At 32.9% G+C, this 9,733-nt stretch overlaps 1 protein-coding gene across 3 annotated transcripts in view; it reads left to right on the top strand.

The window, feature by feature from the left end:
- LOC106463714 (alkylglycerol monooxygenase-like) overlaps window positions 1-8,694 on the top strand; it is a 25,945-nt gene extending 17,251 nt beyond the window's left edge. For all 3 annotated transcript variants that reach the window (XM_022391298.1, XM_013923776.2, XM_022391297.1), the window contains 5 exons: window positions 2,165-2,231; window positions 3,809-3,954; window positions 4,792-4,926; window positions 5,415-5,531; window positions 8,577-8,694. In XM_022391298.1, coding sequence (XP_022247006.1) covers window positions 2,165-2,231; window positions 3,809-3,954; window positions 4,792-4,926; window positions 5,415-5,531; window positions 8,577-8,663 — 552 coding nt within the window. In that variant the 3' untranslated portion in view covers window positions 8,664-8,694. The remainder of the gene's footprint in view (window positions 1-2,164; window positions 2,232-3,808; window positions 3,955-4,791; window positions 4,927-5,414; window positions 5,532-8,576) is intronic.
- The last annotated feature ends 1,039 nt before the right edge of the window (window positions 8,695-9,733 follow it).

Genomic DNA, 9,733 nt, shown 5'->3' with positions numbered 1-9,733 from the left:
TGTCAGCGATGGTTCAGCAAATTTCGTTCAAGTGAATTTAGTCTTAAAAACTGTGATGGCAGAGGCCGACATGTTGGAATTGATATTGATGAGTCTAACTCAAGGTAACACACTCGTAAAATGACCTGAAATTGCATGGCTCTCATGAAACAATGCGTAAACATCTAAGGAACATGGGAAAACTCCTTAAAGAAGGTGTTTGGGTGCTTCACTAACTCTCCGATGATCATCGTTGCCAACGTGTAAACGTTGCTTCATCTCTACTGGTGCGTAATGCGCATGAACCATTTTTGTACAGAATTGTCACCGGTGATGAAAAAATGGAATCTTTATGCGAATATTAAATGCCAAAAACAATGGCTCAGATCTAGACAAAAACCACTTCCGACCGCAAAACCTGGTCTCCATCCGCACAAGCCCCCCAGTGGCACAGTGGTATGTCTGCGGACTTACAACGCTAGAAACCGGTTTTCGATATTTATGGTGGGCAGAGTACAGATAGCCCTTTGTGTAGCTTTGTACATAACTACAAACAAACCATCCGCAGAAAGTGATGTTTTGCATTTGGTGGAACATCAAAGGAGTAGTTCATTTCGAACTCCTCAATCCACACCGAAATTAATTTGCAGAGATCTATAATCAGCAACTGGAACGTTTAAATCAAGCCCTTCATCATAAACGCCCTTCACTCGTCAATCGGAAAAGTATTCTTCTTCTCCACGACAATGCACACCCACATGTGGCACGTTTGACACAACACAAGATTATGGAGTTGGGTTGGGAATTTCTTCCCCACCCACCATATTCTCCAGATAAGGCACCATCAGATTACCATATTTTTCGTTCGCTGCAACACCCTCTTATTGAGACAACGTATGCAAATGTGAAAGGTGTTAAAGAGGACATCGACATGTTTTTGCTTCAAAGCCAAGTGATTTCTTTAATCACAACCTGATTATAAAATGAAAAAAGCATCATCGAAAGAAAGAAAACTATTTCCTTTAATAAATGTTTTGTTTTGATATATAAGTTGTTCGGTTTTTTAATCTAAAAAAAGCGACATTAATTTTTTGACGACCTAATATATACAGAGTGTCCGGAAACTATATTAATATTTATTTGTGAATGCGATTAAACTCCTTTTCCGCTGGTATCATGCTGCTACAGTGTATCCTAGTTTCTCAAGGTCTCTGTCTCTAACGCAGGAGTAAATAATTTTGTTAACATAATTTCCGGACACCCTTTACTTTGATTAATGAAATGTACTTTTTAAATATTCAGACACCTTGTAGATTTTGTTAGAAAATAAATTTAAAACTAATTTTCCAACGACTCTTAAGATTTTTTAAATGAAAATTTGAAGAAGGAAAATAGCGTTATTTTTAATAAAATTTCTCTTCGTCGTGTCACATTTTTATTTCCATATTACTGATTTTTTTCCAGACAAGTGGTATGGAGTAAAGATTCCAGATCCAAGGAAAACAGCGTTATTTTTAATAAAATTTCTCTTCGTCGTGTCACATTTTTATTTCCATATTACTGATTTTTTTCCAGACAAGTGGTATGGAGTAAAGATTCCAGATCCAAGGAAAACAGCGTTATTTTTAATAAAATTTATCTTCGTCATGTCACATTTTTATTTTCATATTACTGATTTTTTTGCAGACAAGTGGTATTGAGTAAAGATTCCAGATCACATATGTAAAGTACAGTCATGGATAATTTTTTAGGACTTATAACATTTCATTACAACCTCTAACACTTAAAACCAGAATGTTCGTCTTGGTCCACTTTCTTAGATAACTAGATGACCATAAAGCTTTATAAACTTATGTGAAGTTAGTAAAATATGATGGTCTTTGATACTTTTACATCTCTCTCTAATGGTATTAATAAAGCTTTATTCACTATTACCATCAGTTTTAAGGCAATTTTCGCCTCACGCTTTAACTAACTAACAGCTAGTTTTATGTTTTTTGATCGTGTAACTTGATTAAAATTATTTTCTTTCTTGTTTCACGGAATGTAACTTCTTGTCAGAAACTGTTTTCTTAGAATTGTTTACTAATATTATTATATTTATTTTTTTATCTAAACCATATGAAAATACTTAATGAGTATAATATATGTAGCAGGTTCACTCAATGTAACCAAAATTTTCCAGGTTGTAGGAAACTTGGGGCCCTTAGAGTATATTCTCAATACACCCAGCCATCATCGAGTGCACCATGGTAATGTCGATTATTTCCTTTTTATCTCTGTCTATATGGTGTTTACCTTCTTATCTTTATGTTCTCACAAGTAAAAATATTATTCCCATTGCATTTTTGGATTATGCGCCATCTTTTGGTTCAACACCAGTTTAAACTGTTATTTAATTGACAAGCAAGTACAATATCCATACAAATACTGAACATAAATTATAAATTACCTACCTAATACAGGTACCTTGTAACGAAGGTTGCTTTACTAAAATACACTGTTGTGATCGAATTCATATATTCAACATTGTTAAAATAATTAATTACTTCTACTACTTTTCCTTCCTGGGTATCTTAGGGAACCTGCTACAATTTACACTGGCCGACCCTAATGAAAAATACCCTTCGATTAATGATATTTATATTTATATTTTCAATCAATTATTGCACCAATCTGCTACCATACTGTGCAAGGTGAAGGTCATAAGAAACCACGTCTCTGATACGTTAGTTGATGTAGAGTGTGTCAACGCACTCAGCCAATTGTAGCTGAGCTTCCATTCAGGCAATGGCAAACATTTCATCATGGCGGCTAGAATACTGGCTCACATGTTTCCTTAAAAATGACAAGGTCACAGTTTACTTGAACAGTCAAAGACGTGTCCAAGTCATTCCATCCTAAACTACATTCGAATGATTATAAGCAGACATCAACATGTGTTTCAATGGATATTGGGATAGAGCAATTAGTAGACACGTTCGGTGTGAAATCAACGGAAATTCGTTGTAGGCCTAAACCAAAATGCCCAGCGGAAATTGAAAGTACCAGTAGAGCAAAGCATACAGCGACAAAATTCAATTAGCCCAATACTCCGCTTTCCTACCCAATTTTGAAAGACTTAAAATAAACTAAAAAAATAGAAGTGTCTACATACCTAACTACCCTATTTTTTCAGCATGTAATATGAAACTTTTTTTTTTGTAGGCCTAAATTGGAATTTCCTGTGAAGTTGAAATAAGCAGAGAAATTGCAATGCCAATAAACATTCAGACTATTTATTTTGCACTTGTTAGAAAAGCTATAACTATTCAGTGGTCATGAGATGTGGATGACGATTGATTATACTTGGATTTGAAGTAAAGTAACCAGACCTGCAGTATATTTATTTTTATAAGCTAACTTTAAGGGAAGAGAAATATTTTGAGATGTTTGTAATTGCTTAAAAACTTAAAATATCAGTCCTAACAAACGTTCTACACAAAATATTTCATAGTTTAAGTATCCTCGGTTAAATAGTATTAACGCTCGAGCAGTTAACTCGTTGACGTTATTAATGGAAAAAAGCAGATCAGATTTTACAACGTAAGAAATTTATGAAATGATAACGTTTTCATAGAGATAAATGAGCATATAATCATGTAAATTGTGTTATTTTGGTATTTTTCTACTTTATTATAACGCTAACACAGGTTGTAACAGATACTGCATTGACAAGAACTATGCTGGAGTTTTCATTATTTGACGTTTTCATAGAGATAAATGAGCATATAATCATGTAAATTGTGTTATTTTGGTATTTTTCTACTTTATTATAACACTAACACAGGTTGTAACAGATACTGCATTGACAAGAACTATGCTGGAGTTTTCATTATTTGGGACAGGATGTTCGGTACCTTTCAGGCTGAGGATGAAGAAATTGTGTTTGGCTTAACTCAGCCTATACAAACGTTTAACCCAGTGTATGTACAGGTGAGTTATGCTATCAGTCACATATCTATGTTAATTATTGAATACACATAGTATTGGTACTTGCTTGTCAGAGAAGTTATACGAAGTATATATTTGTATAAGGTTAATAATGTAAAATAAATCTCCATTATTACACCTATTTTTGATGTGCTTAAAAACTGTACTAAACGAAAAGTGATGACGATTATTCATTTAGCTTTACTGATAGATTTGTTTTGAGTGTCTAACCTAAGTTTTACCAGCTAAAACACAGCACTTTCAAAAACTTTATGTCCAAAATTGGCTCCATCGATTTGTTTGCGCAAAGCTTCAGACTGTCTTTACCCTCTGTCCAAAAAGTTAATAAAAAGTCGTTCCAGCAGAAAAACGAGCATAGGTCAGGATTTTATGCAAATATCTTACAACAATGGTGATTTTCCCCTTTTTTGTTGAGGGAAAACAGTTTTACACATACTACTGCTAAAAGTTACGAAGCTGAACACGTACTGAATTTTAATTTCATCTTAATTATTAGTATTGATTAATCGGTTTTATTTTAGGTTATGCGTTCAATCAGTTTTGATAACTATATACAAACAAAACTTGTCCAGAATATTTTACTGGCAGGATATACTTAACTTAAAGTTTACTGGCTTGAAACTCTTTATTTATTTTAGGTTTAATATCAAAGATAATTAATAAAAAAATTTCATATTTTTTATTTCTTATTACAACCGTTTAGACTTTTATATCGATATATTTACATTATGTCATTGTTCAATACTTTTAGTAAATTTTGTTAATTAAGTATATTAAATTGTATAAAAGATACTCATGAAGTTTGTATTTTATTCCAAGTTTTCTGCCTATGGGAAAATGTTAAAAACCTTCTGGAACATTAAAGGATTCAAAAACAAATTGTCGGTGCTCTTCAAAGGCCCTGGTTGGTCTCCAGGGAAACCTAGACTTGGACTGAAAGAAGACATCCCTGATGTGAGTTTTCTTGAATTTTTTCACCTTTAAACATATATATTAGAAAACCATAGATTGTATCCTCCCAAAATATCTCGTTAATAGCTAAAACTGTTTGGATTAAAGCTTTAGAGAAATTTTGTTGAATGTATTAATCTATAGACCCTATGCGCGTGACATCACGTGTTTACCTTGGTCACGCGACTGCACATGCTCTGTATTTACCCGGCTAACATTATTTAAAGAAAACTTAATAATATTTCAGGACACCAACAAGCGTTTTGGAGGAACATGAAAAGTAATTAGTCTCATATGCTTCGCATCTTAAGATCCGTATCATTATTTAATAATGCACATAATTAGTCTCATTAATTGGTGGCTAATTTGTCCTTACTTCTTAAGATCCATTTGATGGATACTTTGCTTTTACTTCTAAAGATTTATGTGGAAGTTACTTTACTTAAATTCTTACGATCCATATCGTGGCTAATTTGCCCTTATTTCTTAAGATCCATGCTCCACGGGAGAAGTACGATCCTCAGCTACCCATGTGGTGTATAGTGTATCTCCATTTCCACTCCTACGTTGTAGCTGCTTTCTACATTGACTTGGCTCTTCAGCATCAGGTATGTATATGATCAATATAGATTATGATTTAATAAATAATTTCGATTATAAGGTGTTTGTTGCTAGTTCCTTAATTTCCTTGAAAAATAAAACAGATTTTAGCGTTGAGAGTCAGTAAACTTATCGATGTCCCAATGAGTGAAACCAATAAATTGGAAATGTCTTTTAGCTTGGAACTGCATGTTATAAATCTATATTCACGATGAAATAAATACATTAGTGGAAGCATTGCGTGTGCGTGTGTGTGTGAAATCTTGCTGAGTTCATACAATTGGCAGGTTTTCAAAGTACTTTTCTTGAAACATTTGAAACCAATGTGCATACAGTTAAGAACAGTTTTGAGTTCTCTAAACAACTGGCAGATATAAGATTTGATGAACAAGTTTATTGTGCAAGTTTAGACACTGAATCCTTGTACCCTAATATTCCGTTACAAGAAACAGTTATCTTTAAGGAAAGAAAACAAGCGAATTCATTCTTAGAATATCTAAATTAAAGCATTCTTGTATGAAGTTTACAGTTGAAGAAGAACATAAATCAAATTTATCTGTTTTATATATATATTGATATTAATAACTCTGGAGAGTATTTAGAAATAGGATCGTGTCATAAACCAACGTATAAGGGATTGTGTAGTCATGTTGAAAGTCTTATATCTCTTGAATATAATTATCATAAAACTTATTAAACTAATTAAAAATTACTATTAAACTTATCATAGCGCCAGTAACTATAATTATTTTGATAAAGTAAAAAAAATTCTGTTAAAATATGGTTTTCATCTCTCGTTATTTGTCAATATTCAAAACATTTTTAAATGGGGAGCACACCCCCTTGTGAAGTGATTTTGATGTGCTCAACTGTTATTTATGTGCTTAGTAATAAAGTCAAAAATCTCTTGAAATCAAACCATCCATAAATTTTAGTGTGTACAGGCTTAGAAATCGGTTTTAAAAATTTAGAAAGTTTCAATATAAAGGACAATATTAATAAGCCACCCAATGGCACAGCGGTATGTCTGCGGACTTATAACGCTAAAAACCGGGTTTCGACACCCATAAAGGTTCTCCCATAATAGTTTATATTTCAAGTAAGATTACTGAATACAGAATGCGTTGAACAAATCAGTTTCTTAAAATACTTTCTGTATTCAAATTTAAGTATTCAAATAGTAAATATTTAAATATATTATAACCTTAACGCTTTACAATTCAGAATTAAGGTTATTTTATATGCACTACTTCCTATTTTATGGGTGCATAAGTTTACATCTCTTGGATTAGTATTTAAAAGTTTGGTATTTAAATGTATTTTTCATTATTAGGCGTTACATGTTTTTATTGCATCATAAAAAATTCAATAACATGACTTCTAATGACTAGTTTAAAAAATGCAACATTACGAAGTATGTTTTCAACAAATCCATATTTTGTCTTCTCTGTTGAACTCACTTGTCTAGATATTTTATTGTCCCTGCCGTGAAGTCTCTTTTTTTTACTTTCGAACAATTTCATTGTATAACACATTTACGTAACTATTTTCAATAATGATAGATTTTATTCATATATATATAATGAAGACGTAAAATTAAAAGATATATAGAAATGGCTCATAAATAAAATAATATTTACAGTTTAATTTTTTGTTATTTTATTTATTTATTTATTTATTAGCCCTTAGATACAACATATTTGTCTTAAATGAATATTATAGGTAAATGGAAAAATTATTATGTTCATATACAGAGGGTTGAGTACATTAAGTCAAAACTATTTTGGAGCTCACCATGTCGTTGCAGTCTATGTCTCCACGTCTGTCTTTGTCTATCTGATGTACGTTGATGTATGTTGGCAATGTTCCCTGCAGTATAGTATCCATTACAAAAGGCTCCATTATAAGGCTGTCATTTTATAGCACATCGGTCCTCCCTGTTGCTTTCCATGATGCATCTAGTGTAGGGAACGACGATTTTCGGGCACCCTCTTAAATGTCCGAGCACACAGAAATCCATACGTTAATCGAACGGAATGTTTTCGTATGGAATAGTATGAATACCCATTTCATTGTCCAACTACTTAAAGTATGCAACGGTTGAACTGATATGTCGTGCAAGCAGCTTGTGTACATATGACTTACATGGTTTTTCCAGGTGAAAATCATTTTCAATTATGTTACGTACTGATGTCTGGAGCACATGGACGACATTTTCCACTAACGTTTGTGTTCGTGGATTATTACTTGTTACAAGATGATAGACTTTTCTTACCACGGCGGGATACAGGTTGTTGCAGGTGTCTTTCTGAATGGTCCTGCTGCCCCAAGTTGATCCATATTTCTTTGATTTCCAATGCTATTAAATCCTAAGGATGTCCCCATCTTGGGAATTCCATATCTCCGATTTGAACCCATTTTAGGGTTTGATTTGTTTGTTTGTTGGTTGGTTTGTAATTAAGCACAAAGCTACAAAATGGGCTATCTGTGCTCTGCCCACCACACGTATCGAACCCCGGAGTCTAGCGTTGTAATTCCTCAGACATACCGCTGTGGCACTGAGGGGCTTAGGGTTTGAGAGTATGAACATTTGGCGTTGGAAAGCGCTGTTGCATAACTCTTCCCAAAGGCTATCAATTTTCGATGGCGTAACTCTACGTATAAACTACCAAACAATATCAAAATGTTGTTTTGATACATTCGGTTCTACCTCGATAGGCCGTGATTGTCATGTAATTTTCTGATTTTCATATTCAAATCGTTTTTGTTCGTATTCGTTTGTAATTAAGCATAAAGCTACACAATGTGCTATTTGTAGCTCTAGCGTTGTAAGTCTACAGACATGCCGCTGTTCCACTACCGCTGAATATTCAAACTCGTTTTAATAATACGTACACAATCCTGTAATATGCAAGGACGTTGTTAATTTCGCTCTGATTATTTATATATATATTAAGCAGATAAAATATTTTATTAAATAATATATTTTAATTGGGTGATTTGTAAATGGCGTGTTAGTATCCTTGTATTTACGTTTTATGTCTTTTATACAGGTAATACCTCAAGTGGTATTAGTTAGTGGAGTGGTGTTCTGTTTCATTTCAATCGTGTCGTTTTCTGCTGTCATGGACAAAAGGTGAGTCTATCTAAGGGTTATGAACCTGTAACCCAATATTTCAATCAAAGTATACCTACCAAACACCTACTACTATACTAAGTAGTTTTAACGGAGATTTTGCCGAGATAGGATTGGCTCAAGATTAACATTTTGGAAACATTGTGCTTTGCAAGGTACTGCCATGTTATCGCTATTATGGTAACGAATATGCCTTTAGTCTTATAGTAACAGCCATGTCTTTAATATTATAGTAACGGCTATGTCATTAATACTATGCATTTTCATTTGTTTGTGAGATTACCAGCAAAGTAGAAGATGGCCTTTTTAAGTAATTTTAAAAAGCATAATGTTTAGTATCATATATATATATATATATATATCATTTAAAGTTCCTTTTTAGGAATTAGCGCCAGGAGGTAAAATATAACAATATGCATGCACACATCTCACAGTAAATAAGACATGATAATCTATGGTGATGTCTGATAGTAAAATGTGTGTTCTAATTATGGTGATATGTTATAGTAAAATGTGTGTACTAATTATAGTGATGTGTGATAGTACAATGTGTGTTCTAATTATGGTGATATGTTATAGTAAAATGTGTGTACTAATTATAGTGATGTGTGATAGTAAAATGTGTATTCTAATTATGGTGATATGTGACAGTAAAATGTGTGCGCTAATTCTGGTGATGTGTGATAGTAAAATGTGTGTTCTAATTATGGTGATGTGTGATAGTAAAATGTATGTACTAATTATGGTGATATGTGATAGTAAAATGTGTGTTCTAATTATGGTGATGTGTGATAGTTAAATGTGTGCGCTAATTATAGTGATATGTTATAGTAAAATGCGTGTACTAATTATGGTGATGTGTGATAGTACAATGTGTGTTCTAATTATGGTGATATGTGACAGTACAAATCACCATAATTAGTACACACAGTGTGATAGTAAAATGTGTGTTCTAATTATGGTGATGTGTGACAGTAAAATGGGTGCGCTAATTATGGTAATATGTGATAGTAAAATGCGTGTACTAATTATGGTGATGTGTGATAGTACAATGTGTGTTCTAATTATGGTGAT

This window comes from Limulus polyphemus, unplaced genomic scaffold (genome assembly GCF_000517525.1).
Source record: "Limulus polyphemus unplaced genomic scaffold, Limulus_polyphemus-2.1.2 Scaffold1468, whole genome shotgun sequence".
NCBI classification, from domain to species: Eukaryota; Metazoa; Arthropoda; class Merostomata; order Xiphosura; family Limulidae; genus Limulus; species Limulus polyphemus.
This window is presented reverse-complemented; position numbering and strand designations above follow the sequence as displayed.